Source organism: Phocoena sinus, chromosome 3, assembly GCF_008692025.1.
Source record: "Phocoena sinus isolate mPhoSin1 chromosome 3, mPhoSin1.pri, whole genome shotgun sequence".
In the NCBI taxonomy this organism is placed as follows: domain Eukaryota; kingdom Metazoa; phylum Chordata; class Mammalia; order Artiodactyla; family Phocoenidae; genus Phocoena; species Phocoena sinus.
The window spans coordinates 16,008,149-16,026,082 of NC_045765.1; the positions used below are offsets into that span (position 1 = coordinate 16,008,149).

The 17,934-nt window shown below is 52.2% G+C and overlaps 1 protein-coding gene across 1 annotated transcript in view; it reads right to left on the reverse strand.

Moving 5' to 3' along the window:
- Positions 1-1,464: 1,464 nt before the first annotated feature.
- The window catches only part of WNT3A (Wnt family member 3A), a 47,017-nt gene continuing 30,547 nt past the window's right edge, over positions 1,465-17,934 (reverse strand). Inside the window, exons 3-4 of the mRNA XM_032628329.1 lie at positions 7,839-8,104; positions 1,465-2,016 (exon numbers count right to left, since the gene is read on the reverse strand). Of these exons, the coding sequence (XP_032484220.1) occupies positions 1,537-2,016; positions 7,839-8,104 (746 nt within the window). The 3' untranslated portion in view covers positions 1,465-1,536. The remainder of the gene's footprint in view (positions 2,017-7,838; positions 8,105-17,934) is intronic.

Consider the following 17,934-nt stretch of genomic DNA (forward strand, 5'->3'; position numbering starts at 1 on the left):
TCACAAGCTATGACTAAAATAATTTCTTTCATAGAAAGAAAAAGAAAACAACAATAACACATCTGTTTGTCTAGTTCCTATGTATGGTGGATATAGCAGCATTGGAAATAAAATTAAAACCAAAAATGCAAAATTCAAGGCAGAGGAAGGTCATATCCCTAGCGAGCCGTGCAGCTTGTCCTCCCCACCCCCCGCCCCAACTGTCTCTTCCCCCTGCCTGGAGGGTAGGGCCTCGGGGACAGGGGGCTGGGCAACATTTCACAGTGGCAGAGGCTGAGGAGGAGAGGTCTTGGCATGGCAGCACCTGGCAGGAAGCCCCTGTGGGCATTGGTTGAGAGGTCCATCAGTCTCGCTCATTCCCAGACAGGATGGATGAGTCAGACGTGAGCAGAGCCAAGTCAAGCGGCCAACCAGAGGCTCCACAACAGTGGCCAGTGGCGGGTAGGTCTGATGTACCATAGCCACAGCAGCAGGACCTGGGGGTCCATCCTGGCTATGAGGGGCTGGGAAGGAGACCAGTCCTCTGGGGTCTTTGGGTCCTCTGTCTGTAGCACCAGTGTGGGATCACCCCCCGACTCCCAATCTCCCAAACAACCCAACCCAAAGTGAGCCTCCAAGGCAGGGTATGGAGCTGAGTACGACCTGGACAGCAGTACAGGCCAGTGGCTCCCATCTTGCCTTCCGCTTACAAGGGGCTGTGAATGAGGGAGGTGGAGAGAGGTGCTAGGCCAAGAGGGAGGCAACAGCAAGACTGGAACAGCAGGCTTTGCTCCTCTTCTGTGGATGCGATGGGGTGCAAGTGGGAATGTGAAGACAGGGAGACAGGAGAGCCAGGCGCAGGAGTTTCTGTCAGCTGCAAAGTAGAAGGCACAGCAGACCAGGCTGAGTGGCACCTTGCTGGGGCCTGGGTGTCTGATGCCCAGCACAGGGCAGCCAGGACAGAGCCAGGCCTCGTGTTCTAGGCTCTTTCTCAGCCTACTGCCGTCAGGCCCTGTCTCCTTCACCCAAGCCCAGGTGGTTCTTGCGGTTCTGCACAGCAAAGGCTCTCCCTGATAGGGTTCCTGGTTGAGAGCGTTGGCAGGTATCAGACTGAGGAAGGAGTGCCACAGGCCTCCAGGCACCTGAATCGTTGTAGGATGGGCCTCATACCTTAGTGGGAAGGGTAAGGGGACAAGATGCCCCCCACAGGTTCTCCACAGCTCATTCTGCCAGGAGATACTGCTCTACACGACGAGGTCAGGTGGAGGGAAACATGTGGTCTTCGGAGGAAGGTAATGGCAGGCTAAATCCCCACCCCTGGAGCCCCGCCCCCAGAGAGGACCCCGCCACCCTCCAGGAGCCCCATCCCTCGAGTTTCACCCCAGGAAGGGCCCCACACCTGTCAGGAAGAACTCCATCCCACTCATGAGCCTCACCCCTGTCCTACCACGGAGGACCCCGCCACCCTCCAGGAGCTCCATCCCAGAGCCCCGCCCCATCCATGGAGGAGTCCCCCCCGCCGCCACCGGGAGGACCCCCAGCCCGGTGCGGCGCCCACTACTTGCAGGTGTGCACGTCGTAGATGCGCGCGCACTCCTGGCAGCTCACGTAGCAGCACCAGTGGAAAACGCAGTGGCACTTCTCCCTGCGCCGCTCGGTGCGCGCGTTGTGGCCGCGACCGCAGCACAGCAGGTCGCAGCCATCTATGCCATGCGAGCTCACGTTGCAGGTGCGGTCGCGCGTGCCGAAGGATCCCGTCTCGGGGTTGGGCTCGCAGAAGTTGGGCGAGGCCTCGTAGTAGACCAGGTCGCGCTCTGTGGGCACCTTGAAGTAGGTGTAGCGTGGCCGCAGGGTCTCCACCCAGCCGCGCGACTCGCGGTGCTTCTCCACCACCATCTCCGAGGCGCTGTCATACTTGTCCTTGAGGAAGTCACCAATGGCACGGAAGTCGGGCTGCGACCACCAGCAGGTCTTCACCTCACAGCTGCCCGAGAGCCCATGGCACTTGCACTTGAGGTGCATGTGGCTGGCGATGGCCTGCAGGAGCGTGCAAGCAGGGGTGTCAGGGCAGGCCCTCAGTCTCCCCACCTCCCACGTAGGGTGGCTGTACTCCTTGCCTGTAGTCCCCCTCCACTCACCTGGCAAACCCAGTCCCCCCATCTGCTCCATAAAGCTCCGGGACTCCCGGGTGGAGCAGGTGCCCTCTTCCAGCACCACCCTTCCGTGTGGTGCTACAGGTTCTTGTGCCATGTGGCTCCCCTGGTAGACCCAAGATCCCTGGAGGGCAGGGCCTGGGAGACCCCCTCCTGGGCTGGGTCTACTTCTAGGCCATCTATGTTGAGTGAAGGAAAGAAGCGGCTGTAACATGTGATATGTAAGTGCCGGGGTGTAGGAGGGAAGTCGTTCATTGTGACTGGGGAAACCCAAGACCTCCGTCTAGAGGAGATGTACATGGGATGGGTGGCAAGGCTAGGGGCTGACCTGAGCACGGATAATGGTAGTGGCTTGAGCAGGGGACCTTCAGGGCCCAGGAAGCTGGTTTTATCAGATTGTAGGGGAGTTGCTGAGGATTGTATGTGTTTCTCCTGTGGGCATCCCAACGTCAGGTTGTCTTCCCTTCTCTCTTTGGGGGAAGGAGTGGGGCTGGGGGTGAAAGGTCCTGTGGCATAATCAGAACTAAGGCTGAACTGGCCACTAGCATGGGCACTGGCCACATGTGAGGTCCTGAGATGCGGCTGGTGGTCCAAATTGAGAAGTGCTGTTAAGTGCAAACCACATGCTGGGTCATACTAAGTCCCCAGACTTCGTAAAAGAAGAGGATGTAAAATATCTCATTCAAAATTTTAATATTGATTGCATTATTGCAATAACATGTTGGCTATATTGGGTTAAATAAAATTCATTATTAAAGCAAATTTCACCTGTTTCCTTTTAAAATGTGGCTACTAGAAATTGATAAATCTAAGGCTTCATGTGGGCTCTGTGTCCAGATGCTGCCTCTACCCTGTCCCCCTCTGCCTGCTCTTTCTTCAACCCTTCCCTCTCATACTGGCACTTTTTTAGGAGCATCTGTAAATTACATTCCCCCACCGCAGTCCAGTTCTGTCTAATCTCCATTCTCTTCTCTTTTGTGACCAAGCTTTTCCAGAGAGGAGCTGCCACTTCCCATCTCTGCCTCCTCAGTCTCTTGTTTTAGTTCTACTCTTGATCAAAGTTATATATGCACATACTTTGAAAGGTCCAAGAGTTCCTAAGACCTATTAAGAAAAACAGGAGTTTTGCCCCCACACTCTCATTCACAGCACTTTCCTGACCACTTGAGGCAGCACCTTGTACCTCTACACCTCTGATAAGATGCTTGTCTTGCTACTTCTTGATTTTTCAGTGTTTGGCATTGTCTATGGACCTCTCACCATGGAGGTTCCATGGGACCTCACTCCACAACTCTGATGCACACTTTTCCCAGCCCCCTGCCTACACTAAAATCTGTAGCATAATTCCAGTTAGATCAAAATTTAGTGCTGACAGTATTGGGGCTGTGGTAAATGTCATACTTAGTTGAGCCACGTGCCATGATAGCTTTTCCTTTTCTACAAAACGTTTTGTTGTTGCTGGTTTTTTTTTTTGTTTGTTTGTTTTGTTTTGTTTTTGCGGTATGCGGGCCTCTCACCGTTGTGGCCTCTCCCGTTGCGGAGCACAGGCTCCGGACTCGCAGGCCCAGCGGCCATGGCCCACGGGCGCAGCCGCTCCGCGGCACGTGGGATCCTCCCGGACTGGGGCACAAACCCATGTCCCCTGCATCGGCAGGCGGACTCCCAACCACTGCGCCACCAGGGAAGCCCCGTGTTGTTGCTGTTTTTAATGTACTCATCACAGGTTCAGTCTCACTAACTCCTTTCGTTGTCTATAAATATTCTCTTCAAGACTTTCAAACACACCAGCTGATCTATGGATTTCATCTTCTTGGAGACATCTTTTTCAAAGGCCTTCTGGTAAATTTTGTGAAACGTGCATGTCTGAAAACAAATCTTTTCTACTTAAAGTTGAAAAGATGATTTAGCTGGGTATAAAAGTCTTGGCTTAAAATATTTCCCCCTCTCAGGATTCTGAAAGCATTACTCTATTTTATTCTAGCTTTCACTGTTGTTCTTAGAAATTCTGATGACATTTTGATTCCTGATCCTTTGCATGAAACCAAAGCGTTTTCTGGGAAGCTTGGAAGGCTTTTCTGTGTCATAGGCTGTGGATTTCACAGCAAATTTTGATGTGGGTCTTCCCCTTTCTTGTGCTAATCACTTATGGGGCCTGTTTTGTCTGAACTTCTGCTCTTCAGCCCTGGGAACCTTCTTGTCTTATTTCTTTACCAAATTCCTCATCTTCATGTTCATCATTGTCTTTCTTGGACAGATCCTCCATATTTTCTATTCTTTCCTATTTTCCATCTCCTTGTCTTTTTTTCTCTACTTTGTGGGAAGCGAGTCTCAACTATCTTCCAACCTTTCTGCTGAGAGTTTTGTTTTTGCTGTCCTATTTTTAATCTCTAAGAGCTTCTTTTTTCCCCTGAATGTTCTTTTAAATTAACATCCTGTTCCAATTTTATGGATTCAGTGTTTTATCTCTCTGGGGATACTGATGGTTTTTTGAAGTTTTCATCCCTTTATAATGTCTCTTTCCCATAAGTCTGGGTTTCTTTTTTCTTTATTTTGGTCTTTACCTTTGTGGTTGCTGGAGGCCTTCCTCAGATGTTCAGTGATCCTTGGCTGCCTGCTCATATTTGAAAGTGGGGCGCCAAAAATCTTATTGGAGCCTCCTGTACATGGGAGGGACTCATCTACTTGGGCCCTCACTGTAGAGTGATCTGGCCACGTTGCTTTTGGGGGAACCCCCACCTCAAAATCTTCAAGTTTCTTCTCTTGGGATGGTCTGATTCTCAGGGGAGAATCTTCCATTTTCCTGCCTAGAGCATAATCAAGCTTCACTGTGGCACTAGGACATTAGGAAGACAAAAGTGTATGTAGCCAGACTACTTTCACTTGGGCAGCCTCACCCTCAGCAGTCCAGACACCTTCTGCTTTACCCTTTTTAGGGAATAAGCCTCCAGACTTCGGCCATGGTGATGGAGGGGTGCTGTCTGGATGCAAGATGTTGGATAGAAGAGCTGGTACATTAAAAAGTGCTTTTAAAATAGACTTTAAAATGAAAATGCAGCTCAGCATACACACTTTTTCCCCAGACCAGCAAATGACCAGTCTTTCTGTTTCCAGCCCAATATCTATCTCAACTTCTCAAGATATCTGATACTAGAAATTCCTTGGTTGATTCTCAGAGTTCTCTACTGGCTTAAGATTCAGCTTTCTTGAGTGTACTAAGATAGTGAGTATTCATCTATCTGCTTTTTGCTTTCAAATTTTTGTTGCCATTGTCACCTTTTCTGTTTTCCATGTTCTCAATAGTCTATTTATGTATCTTAAAATTAATTCATTGTCATTTTAGTGCAGTTCTAGGAGAATGCAGAGGAAAATATTTGTATTTTGTTTGTCATCTTTAACTGGAAACTCCCATTCATTCTTCAGGTCTACAATTTCTATGGGATTCTTTCCCAAATCTTACATTTTAGCTTTGTGAACATAAGTAAGCATATTTTTTCTCATAATCTATGTCTAATGATTCCAGTATTTGAGTCTTGTTTCTGTTTTTTTTTGTTGTTGTTGTTGTTTTGTTTTGTTTTGCTGACTATCACTCATTTAACAGGTTATCTTTGATTATGTGTTGAACATTGTGTTTGAAAAGTTGTTTGTAGTAAAAAATTTCAGCCTAGCATAAGGTTATCATCCTCCAAAGAGGATTTATCTGCTTTCTCCAGGTACATGGGGATACCAGCAATTTGGGATCACCTTAATCCATTCAGTCTAGAGATTTTACTAGCCTGTACATGTGCATAAGGGCTTGTCTACTTCTGATTTTCCTTTACTCCTCGGGATCCCAGCCTAAACCAAGGAGTTTTTTTCCTAGACATAGCACCTTTGGTGGGCCCCTTTTAGCTCTGTGAGGCTGCTGGAAATGCAGCTCAGCATATGCACTTTTTTCCCAGACCAGCAAATGATCCCTGGACAAAAGCTGCCCCAGGCACCAGGTTCAGAGTCTTGTCTTCTCCTGGACTTTGGACTGCTAATTCCTCACTATATGGTTAGTTATTTGACACCTAACAATTATTTTATGGAAGTGCAATATACATGCAAAAGTTTACATATCATAAGCATGGAATATGACAAAATTTCATGAATTACCAGCCTCAGGACACCAGCTCCTCAGGAACTCCCACCATGCTCTGTTCCAGTTGTTATACTCTCCCCTCTCCAGGGCATATATTCTAACAGCATCTCCTTGATGACTAATGATATTGATCACCTTTTCACATATTTATTGGACATTTCTAGATTTTCTTCTGTGAAGTGGCTTTCCATTTTTCAGCCAACTTTTCTATTGGGTTATTAGTCTTTTTGTTCTTTTTATACTATAACTTTCATATACTTGTTGTGTGTATATATTGTGAACGTCTCCTTCTGTGTGGATCGCCTTTTCAGTTTCACGGCGGTGCCTTTTTATAAATTTTAATATAGTCCACATTATTACATTTTTCTTTCATCGTGAGTGCTTCTTTGGCCTGTTTAGGAAATCTTTGCCTACTCCAAGGTCACAGAGGTGTTCTTCTATGTTTTCTTCTAAAACATTCTTTGTTTTATCTTTCCCATTTGGAAATGGGAAATTGATTTTTTATATGATGTGAGGTAGGGGTCAAGACTAATTTTTTTCCACATTGTTATCCAATTGACTGAGCACCACTTATTGAAAAGACCACTTCCCCCTCTGCAGCACTATCTTCCCTGTGATAAATCAGGTAACTTATACAGGTGAGTATTCTATGCTTTTAAAGGGTACTTTTTACACTTCATCCTACATTTGTACCTGTCTTTAGCCGGAAGATTAATGGGAGTCACCTAGTTCCCTGTTGCCAGAAGTTAAGTGTTCACTCTTCAGCTCTCTGCAGTGCCCTGGTTCCACTGGCCAAGGCCAGGGCCAACTCTGACGAACACTTTTCAGTCCCTACACGTATCACTTCCTATCAGCAGTGCCCCACTGAACCTCTGGCTAGGTTCACTAAGCCCCCTTTTCAGAAGGGCTCACAAAGCCCTGTACAGCTTGGTCTCTGCCAGCCTTTCCATCCCCCAAATCTTTTTCTTCCTCTGTTCTCCATATTCTACCTGGACTAACTCACATGCATTCTTTCACCTCTGAGCTACCCAGAGGCTCTCCTGGTTTCCCTTCACCTAGATAACTGCCAATTATTCTGCTTGGCTCCACTCACCACCTCTGCGAGAAGTCTTTTTTGAGAATCCAGCCCGGGTCTGACCTCTCCACTATGTCCAGATCACCTTGTGTGCGTGCATTTCTTCATCATAGAACTTACCACACTGTGGTGTAGCAGCCTGGCTGTCTCCCTCCCTGGATGTGCAGGAGCTCCTGCAGGGCGGGCCTTTCTCCCATCCCTCCTTCCTTGTGACCCCAGCTGCACAGGTGGACCTGCCATACTGTGGGAATGCCCTAGACCTCGTGGAGCAACTGGACAGCCCTGTGTTTCAGACACCGCTGGGCAGGAGGTGAGCAGACCCCCAGCCTGGCCACCATATACATACATCCCTCCCACAGCCCACCACCCTGCCTACACCATGCCATACTCCTCAAGGGACCAGGGCACATACCCTGCTCAGAAATTTTCTATTTCCCAGGGACCCTCAGGGGTGTGGTCTCAGGGCTCTCGGGTCCACAACCCAGGATGGGGGCGGGGGCCGCGGGCGTACCTGGCGCCCAGCCTCATTGTTGTGGCGGTTCATGGCGGAGCGAGCGTCTGGTCGGTTCTCCCGCGCGTCTGCGAACTCCCGGGACACCATCCCTCCGAACTCGATGTCCTCACTGCAGCCGCCCCACTTCCAGCCCTCACCGGGCGAGCCCTGGTGGCGGCTGCTGCAGCCGCAGATGGCAGCGGAGCCCTCGGCGCACGAGCGTGTCACAGCGAAGGCTACGCCGGCGGAAGCGATGGCGTGCACAAAGGCGGACTCCCGGGTGGCTGCGGAAAGAGGCGACGTGGTTGGCAGGACCCGGCAGGGCTGAGGTGGTGGGACTGGCGTGGGGGCGTGGCTGCCTCTTCCCGGGCTGGGTCCTGGGTACTCACAGTGGGCGTGCGGTGCTAGACTCGCAGCACGGTAACCGCGGTACAGTAATGGGAGTCGGGGAGGCAGGGCTGCGGTGGGACAGGAGCGCGCGTAGCCGAGGGAGGACCCAAGGAGGAGGGAGAGCTTCCCCAAAGAAAGTATACGGAGGGCTAAGGAGCCCAAGGCAAGATGCTGGACATAACTTGTCATGGAGAACAGCAATGACGGCTGAAATCAGAAAGTCAGGTCATAACCAGTGCTGGTGAGGATGTGGAGAAATCAGAACGCTGTACACTGCTGGCTGGAAGGAAACTGGTGCTGCCCCTTGGAAATGGATTTGGCAGCTTGTTGAAAACATACACCTACCCTATGACCTGGTCATTCACCTCTGAGGTATTTACCCTGGAGGAAACCTGTGTCCCTGCAAAGACCAGGAAGCAAATGTCACTGCAGCGTTATTTGTAATAGCCCCAAACTGGCAGCTCCAAAATGTCCATCAACAGGTGAATGGATGAAAAATTGTGGCATAAAATAAATAAGTCGTGGGTATGTGATGTACAGATGGTGACTAGAGTTAATAATATTGTATATTAGAAAGTTAAGAGCGTAGATCTTAAAAGTTCTCATCATAAGAAAATATCTTGTAACTGTGTGGGGTAATAGATGTTAAACTAAACTTATTGTTGTGATCGTTTCACAATATATACAAACATTGAATCATTATGCTGTACACCTAAACTAATATAATATGTCAATTATATTTCAATTAAAAATTGTGGCACATCCATGAAATGGAATTCTATTTAGCATACCAGGAAAGAGCATGGATGAATCTCAAAGCAACCATGCGGATTGATTAAAAGGCATACAAAAAGGGTCCTTCTAGTGTCCCACCAACCCTTGGTGGAGCCCCCGTGCCCAGATGTCCTGGTTGGAGGCTTCCCACAGCCCTGCCCAGGGCATGGCTCCTGGTCCACATGCTGCCCACTTGTGCCTCTTTTTCTGCCTGCACACCCTTCCCCTCTTCCACTCCAGACACCAGGTACTGAGAGGCCCAGATGAAGGGCTGCCTCTTCTGGAACCTTCCGAAGATCAGTGCCTCCATTGGCACCTCGCCTCCTGCTGGCCCCATGTGCTTGGGTCTGGAACTGAATGCCTGCCAGGAACCTCATCCAGGCTGTCTCTGACCCGGTATTGGAGCTGCCGCCTGCATGCAGCCTTCTCTTTCTGCACATGGAGAAAATGAGTCAGGGGATGTGGCGTTGGTTTTCAGAATGCCAGTGGGTGATGGCTGGAGCTTGGGAAGGAAAAGCCGGTGGGGCCGAACTGGGTGAGACAGGCATGTGAGGGAGTCAAGGGAGGCCTGCCTTGGCGAGGCCAGCTGCAGGGGGTCCCTGGGTGTGGGAGGCCTAGCCTGACCCCGGTAGACAGAAGCCTAAAGGAGCTGGTCTCAAAGGACAGGCAGGAAATCGACAGAGGAAAAGCAGGGGGCAGGGGTATTCTGCATGGGGAGGCCCATAAGGGCAGGGCCTCAGGTGGGGAGGGGTTGGGCTGGCAGGACCAGAGGGAAGTACAGGGCATGCGGGGGACAGCCTGGAATTTGCAGAGGCTGGACTTCCAGCCAGGCTTCCCCAGACGGGATGAATGAATGCATCATGCCTCCTGAGTGTGTGTAAACATTTCTTCAAGGGCGCCAAGCCACGATCCACTCCAGGTGGAGGACAAGGGCCTGGGGGTGCCCTGGGTCCCGTGTGAGCTGATAGGACTCACTCCTGGACTCGCCATTCCACATGTGTGTGTGTGAGTAGCTGCTGTTTGCCAAGCCCTGCTGGAGAAACGTCAGGGAGCAAGAGGCCCTCGTGGAGCTTACCTGCTGATTAGCAGGAATTTTAAAATCCTAGGCTAAAATGAATGCTATGGGCTGTGGAGTGAACAGGAGAGATGTAGGAACAGGACCAACTAGGACCTTCTGTGCCAGACAAGGGGTGTGTGCCCTGCTGTGTCCCTGGGCTCCTCGTGGGCAGATGCCCCACTGCAGGCCTGGACACTGCTAGGGCTCCAAATGGCTACAGGAGAGTTATCAAAGGGGGCTGCTGTCTCCTCACCCCACATCAGTGCCCTGGAGGCATTTGTCCTGGCAGGGGGAGGGACAGGTGGGTTTCACCCTGGGGAGTGAGTAGAAGTTTTGTGTTGCTCCCCACACTTCCTCCAGCTGCGTGGTCTCGCCTGCTCCCAGGTTTGCATCTGAGCACGTGTGTCCCAAAGCTCAGGTGGCAGGGGCAGGAAAATGGTAAGATAGAGTTCCAGCCAGCAATGTGCACACACTCTTCCACACATCTTCATACACATCCACACACACCTGCCACTGACAAGAGCACATTCACTCCTATACCAAGAACACACAGTGTGAGATGTGTCTGAGGAAGTGCCCTCTGCACGAGCCTCCCGATAGCTGTCAGGCCCCACCCTGCTTTTGGTGACTCTTTCTGTGGATTTGCCAACAGTTCTGGATGGTCCTCTGCAGGCCCTGGCCAACCTGTGTACCCCCCATGTTTTGCCCAGAGCAGGCCTGGACTCTTGCTGCTTTCTGGAAACTCCCAGGTGGTAAGCACCCAGCCACAAACCCAGAAAGGGACTCCCCATTTCTTCTCTGTCAGCCTCCCACTGACAGCTTGGTTGGGGACTGCCCAAGTCTGAAGGCTGCTCTGGCCTCCCGAAATGGCCCTGACCCATCCTGCCTCTCCTGGCTCTTCACCATGAGTCCAGCCCGCAGTATCTCCCAGTTGCACCAGAAGGGGTTCCTAGTTGGGACAGGCACCTCCAGCTTCCAGCTTCCCCCACCCATCCACACACACGTAACACACACACACACACACACACACACACACTCTCTCTCTCTCACTCTCTCACCAATATATGTATGCACACACATCCACAGACACACACGTAGGCACACACTCTTACACAGGTATGCACGCACATGCCCATACACACACTCACACATACTGTAGGAGGAGCGTTTTGTCCAGTGCCCATCTGGCTCTGCCCAGCCCTTCTCCAGTTCTTGCCACTGTGTCCTTGCTTGGCTCACACACAGGCTGACTCTGCCCCACCTCCTGCCCTCTCAGCCCCGTCCACCACTCCCTGGCCTCCAGCCACACTCAGCCCTCATCCTTCCCTTGGGTTCTTTCCAACTGCTTCTCTGCTCATGTGCATCTGTCATGTCCCCATCCCTGCTCTTTGAGGCACAGACCAGGGTCCTGACCCTGCAGTCTGGGTTCGGTCCACACCTGGCCCTGGAGCCCTCGGGCTCCCCAGGTGCTTCAGGAGCACCCTCTTACATCCGTTCTGCCTGAAAGCTCCCTGAGCTGGGGGCTGTGTCCTGTTCACCTTTTGTTTCTAACCTGGAGTCCCAGCCCATCCCACAGATGGTTGTTGGGGAGTGAGAGCCTGGTCAGAGGAGAGGGCACGGGCCCTGGGCTGGGGCAGGGAGTCCAGGAGGGTCTGAGCCCACCTGGGCAGGACTACCCCATGGGACCTGGCTCTCTGCCCCTCTCTATTCAGCTTGTCCTTGAATGAATTCAAGACAGCTCCCCTCACTGCTCCTTTTCCCAAATGTCAGCCAGGCAGCTGCCTCCTCAGGACACTTGAAGCCCCTGCCCCATTTTCCTTTTATAATACAACTGATTAGTTACAGACCAGCCTAGAGCTACCTTCTGCTGACTCAAAGCACCACGAACAAACAACTGCATGGACACAGACCCCTTTCCTTCTCGTCCCTCCACTCAGAAGAACCCCTGCCCTTATTCTGTCTTTTCAAGGACTCAGGTTGTCCCCCACCTCCAACTCCTTAGAGGGTGGGCTCAGATCCTGATTCTCACCCTTCCAGGGCCCTGGTGTGGTATCTGCCCTCCTGCCCAGGCAATGACCCTGGGTTAGGGGCTGTGAGCTGGTGGCCTGGGGGTTCCTTACCACCCCTCCCAGGGCAGGGTAGAGCCAGTATGTCCTGGGCATTCCTGGAACCCACTGCACACAAGCTGGCGCCTCCTCCACGGCATCGTCTCTGGTGGCCCTTCTCAAGGCTCAGATTCTCCAAGCCTTGAATATGCTCCCCCAACTCCCTCTGACTCTGCCCCCTGAGGGCCCAGGGCTAGCTCCTATAGGAGGATCCTGCCTCTGTCTCTGCCTCTGCTCTGCCCCCTCCTCTAGCCCCTCCTTACCTCCCCTTCTCTAGCTTCTGAGATAAGGGGAGAGAAAGCAGGCCTGGGGCTTTGCTCTGCCCTGAACGGGGCTCGGAGATCTCTGCTTATCGAGCTCAGGTAAACAGTCCAGGGCTGCCAGACACACTTGAGGGGAAGGGTGTGCGGGGGTTGGGAGGGGTGTTCCCCCTTGAACTTGGAGGAAAAAGAACTCATTCCTGCCCTGCTCTGTCACCAACTAGCTGTGTGACCCTGCACACTTCTCTTTCCTTTGGGGGCCTCAATTTCCGCTTCCGCTAAATGAAAAGAGGGCCTCCTCACAAATAAAGCCCCGAGGGCCAAGGACACCCTGGAGCCGGCCTTTAAATTGCTCATGAGGAAAAGAAGCCTTTACGAAGACCACGAGCCAGAAAAACTTGAGGTGGTCCATTCTGGCAAAGAAAGTCCCCTTTCAAATGGAAGACACAGGTCTTTAAGTAGTTCCCCGAGATACAGATCAATCACAAAGGGAAAAACTGAAACTCTGCATTGGAGAAATCTGACAGACCCCGCCTTACCAGAGAAATAGGGGTTGCGGTCACCAGCAATGGGACAGAAGACGGATGGATGCCACGTGCCTCCTAAGACGAGGCCCCCACCAGGACATTCCACCTCCTTTGAGACATTCTAACCAAAGAATCGTAACTTGCATCTAATTATCAGGAAACGTTGAACAAACCAAACCCAAAGGCCTAACCAAGCTCCTCCCAGTCTCAAGGGCATGAAGGGCAGGGCTGGTCTGGGCTTAGGGACTTGGGATGGGACCCTGGACAGATACGGGACATTGGTGGAAAACTGGGTGAAATCTGGGTAAAGTCTGGAGTTTAGTTAGTAGTGATGGATCTTAGTTTTGATGGATCTAGCTGGGTTTGTGTGATGTCAGCACTGGGGAGGCCTAGGAAGAGATCTGGACTCCTGCAGTATTTCTGTAAGTATACAACTATTTCCAAAGAAAAAGTTAAAACACATCCTGAGACTGTGCAGAAGGAAGACCCCCTGAATGCCCAGATGACATCCCACAGTGGTGGGGCTTTTAACCCAGGAATCCATGGGCAGACTTTAGGGGGTTCTTAACCCTGACAAAATCATGAGCTGGAATTCCAGGGCATGTCTGAAAACTCATGTGTTTTTCTGGATAGATTGCTTTTATCAGATTTCCACAGGGGTTTGAACCAAGAAGGTCATGACTGACTGGCTGGAGTAGCCTGAGTTTACAGAGGAAGGGGGACAGGGCTCCCCTAAGGTCATGGGTGGGGCAGGCACAATCAGGACTCAGACCAGGGTCTGAAGCCCAGCAGCTGCCCCAGTTACAGCAAAGTTTTTAGCCACAGACAGCAGCCTTGTCAGAGATTATACAACACAGGCAGCTAGGGAGGGGGAGAGAGAACCATCCTGCCTGTGGGAAGAGAATTGCATCTTGGAGATGAGACTGGAAATACCTCTGTCACCAGCAAAATGTCTTCTTTTGAATGGGCTATGACAGGTCAAGAGAGGAGGAGGGGACACGGGCTACGAGAGGGGGGTGCTTAAGGACCAATTTTGTCAATTTACCAAGTTGCTGCGATAGAGCCTGCATGAGTGTTTTGAGCTATCTCAGTCCTGCTCTGTTCCAGCCCAGGACTCTTATCCCACACTGCAGTTAGGGCTTGGGAAAAGGAAGAAGAAAGGGAATCTTGTAACAAAGTCTTTCTGTAAGACAAGCGTCTTCCATCGAGAAAACCATCTTCCCCAGAAACTTGATGTTGTCTCATTAGCAATTATTTATTGCGTTCATGCAAAGTATCAGTGATATACCCTTCCTTTCATTCTTCTACCATCTAGCCATCCATCCATCTACAATCCACCCATCCATTCATTTATTCTTCTACCATCCATCCATCCATCCATCCACCCTCCCAGGACCTGAGAGTCTATAATGAGCCATACACTAGGAATATAAAATAAGTAAGATGCAGGGTGCCCATTCTCAAGAACCAAGGTAAGAAGTCTGCAAGAAAGTGGATTGCTGCTCTATCTGATGAAATGTCTAACAACCCAGGCTTTCTGAAAGGTTGAAGGAGCTACCTGTTCTTGCGGTAATCAAGCATAAACTGGATGACCCACTGTTAGGTGGAGGGAATCCCTGCACTGGGAAGGAGGAGGGTGAACCAGAGGAATCCTTGCATTCCTTTAGTGGGAGGCCCTGCTATTGCAAGTCAGGTTCCTTGCTTTGGGCTGTGCTGAGTCACCTGCCTTTGGGAGCTTACAGTTTATGATGAAGAGAGTAAGGGGAACAAGGACACACAGTAGGCTTGGCAATGTGAGCTCTGGGGCAGGCCTGGGATGGATGGGTGGCTGAATGGATGGATGGTGGATGGGTGAATGGATGAATGAACGGGTGGATGGTGGAGAGTGGGCGGATGGGTGAGTGGATGGATGGATGTGTGGTGGTGGACAGAGGATAGTGGGTGGATGTTGGCTGGATGATAGATTGATGGAAGGGTGGATGAACTGTGGAGGGATGGAAGGGTAGAGGTAGAGTCTGGGGCAGGTGAAGGAGGACTATATGGCAAGAGCTGGGAGTCTGGGGGAGGGCAGGGGGAGTCACCTGGCAGGGCTGCATCATCACTGAGGCCAGCCCAGCCCTGGGCACGAGGGTTGAGTGTCACATGTGAGATGGGCTTTGGCAGTTACTTCACTTCCCTGGGTCTCAGAACTTTAGAACTAGAGGGATTTTAACAAATCCTGTCTCCAGATTTGGATTTCATAGGCTTGGCAAGTACTAGAAATTACTTGGGGACTGAAATAGGACTGCAAAATGTTGTTACTTTTTTGAGAGAATAAGACACATAAGAAATGACTCTCATAATTTCAGAAAAGGACCTTTTAACATTAAAAAGGGATACAGTCCCAAAGTCCTATATGCTGAAGAAAGTTCAAAAAAATTATTCCAAGGGCCTCGCCTTTCACATTTCACCATGAAGCTGGTGGTTGGCAACTACTTATTGAGCACTGACTGTGTTCTAAGTGGACAAGAAGGCTGCAGGCTCTGTCCCAGAGCTGATTTTCCCTCTGGGAGATTACCCAGAAGACCCTTTTATCAGGGATTGATAGGAAAGCACTGCCCAGAGGCCTCCCTGCCCTGGGCCCTGCGCATCTTTTTATAACTGCTGAGAGGACTGGTCCGGACAGAAAGAGAGGGCTCCTCTCTGCTGAGCCACCACCATGGGCCCTGAAGGCCCTCTCAGTCCCAATGATGTGTGAAGGCTCAAAATGGGTCAGCCCCGGTCACAGGCTGCCCGACAGTGAGTACTGAGCCCAGACAGGGGTCGCAGGAGATGCTCCTGCACCCCCCAGCAGTGGATCCCATGACCACCAGGCTGTTTCAGTAGTTGCAGCTTTCAGGAGGTGAAGGGCCCACCTGCCCTGCCGGGCCCCATACTTCACAGCCACATGGAGTGAGGAGAGGTCCATCTGTCCTCTCCTGGAAGGGGAACGCTACGGAGGCCTGATACCAGATGAGAAGGAGGGGATGGCCGAGGGCTCCTGGGATAGGCCCGTGGGCCTGAGGGGGCGCTGGAGCGCTTTTCGGAGGATAGAGTGTGACCCCTGGCAGTGGAAGTTCCTGGGAGGGGATTGTGGTTCAAATTCGACCACTGACCAATGAGATCAAGCTCCTGGGTGTTCCGTCTGTGGAGTCCACCCAGTGGACCCTCTGAGAAGCTCTGCAGGTAACCAGGTGCCCCAGTAGTGGTCACTGCAGACCTACCAGTGGACCCAGGCCCACCGTTCCGGGTGGGGAGCATCTGTGTCTGTAAGCAATCCTCTGGTGATTCTGATGCATCCCTGAGCTGAACTCAGCCTCCATTATGGTCTCAGATTCCTAAGCCCCGTCCTCTGGAAGTTGGCCAGACTCAGGAGGTGTTTGGGAGGGAGGTCCCAGGACAGGATTCTGCAGGGAGAGGGGAGGAGTTTACCGTGGCAAGGGTGTCTCTGACACACTCCCCCCCATTAGAGGGACGTGGAGGTGGCTCACACGGAGGGTCTCACATACTGCCCCTGCTCCGGGCTCCTGCAGTGGGCTGTGCATCTCTGGCCTGGCTCGTATGTGAAGTGAGGCCCTGGGTCACTGGGGCCTGGCTGCTATCATCTAGTGGCTGGGTGGGGATTCAGCCTGGGGCAGGGTGGGGTGTGACCTCCTCCTTGGGAACTGTAGGACCTGCCTGTCAAAGCCTCCTCCTGGCTGAGTTCTGGCCTGAGGGATAGCCCTCTCTCTCCTGGGCATGCCTGCCCCGTGGCCCCTGGAGACCTGGGGCTCCACTACTCCCCTGGGCAGTGTTGACTTTTGGGTCAGACTCCCTGCCTTGGTGCTGGGGGTTGGTCAGCGGAGAGGGTGCAGCCCTAAGGCAGGCTCCCTTGTCTCCATGGAGACCCCCTCCCCACTGTCAGGACCATGGCTAATCACCTGCCCAGGGTGGGGAGTCCTGGACCCCAGCCCCACCACTCTACTGCCCTGCAGGGAAGCTTCTCTCTCGCCAGGTATGTGAGGGGAATCCCCCATCCTACAGGCTTGTCCCCACTCAGATGGGGGCCCTCTGTGAGTCTTCCCTGGCGTTCCAGGTAAGGAGTGCTTTGTGGCAGCTGCCGGTGTTCACAGTTGGACAGGACTACAGAGAGGCCAGGTCAGGGCAAATGGTTCCTGTGGGCACTGAGCCTCCATGGGAGCCTCTGTGGGGACCCTCTCTGCTCCTACCTGCCCACAGAGCATCACTGGCAGGACACGGAGAGAACTCAGTGCCCTCACTCATGCCGCATCCTTAGCACACACTCAAGGGCAGTGACTGTGGCTCCCTCTCAGGCACCACTCAGCCTCCTTGGGCCAGGCCTGGGCCACTGCACACCTGGCAGGTGAGAGGCTGTAAGAGGGGGAGGATGCAGAGAGGCAGGTCCAGGGATGGCCACCCCCCAAAAGACAAGCAAGTCCTGCAGTGCCTGTGCAAGTGCAGAGAGGTCAGCAAATGCTCTGTGTCTGTCTCCCTGGCCCACGAAGGCCTCAAGGGCACTTTTAGAGCATTCAGAGGTTGGCATCTCTTCCTCCTACCAATGCCCCGACATGAGGGAAGAAGAGATGGGAGACTGGCCTGAGCCCCTAGCCGGCAGTTTGCTCCCTTCCCACACAGCCCACCTTCCTTGGTCTCAGAGCTAGCGGGGCGGCCAGGAGGGGGTGTCGCAATGGGCAATGGCATTTGGTAATCCCGTTGGCCCGTCCTGCACAAAGGATGGAGCCACCTGAGAGCGGAATGCAGCTTGCGCCCCGCTATAGCTGCGGCCCCTGACACCGCCCGGCCGCCAGCACGGCCGGCGTCCTGATTACCTGCTGGGGCTAATGAATCTGGCTTTGTGAGCCACTGTCACGCCGCGTTAGGCCCACAATGGCTCTCGATATTTTATATGAATTTCCCCCCTCGTCGGCGATTAGGCCATAGCAAGCCAGTCATAGCAACCGGGAGGTATGCGCAGCCCAGGGG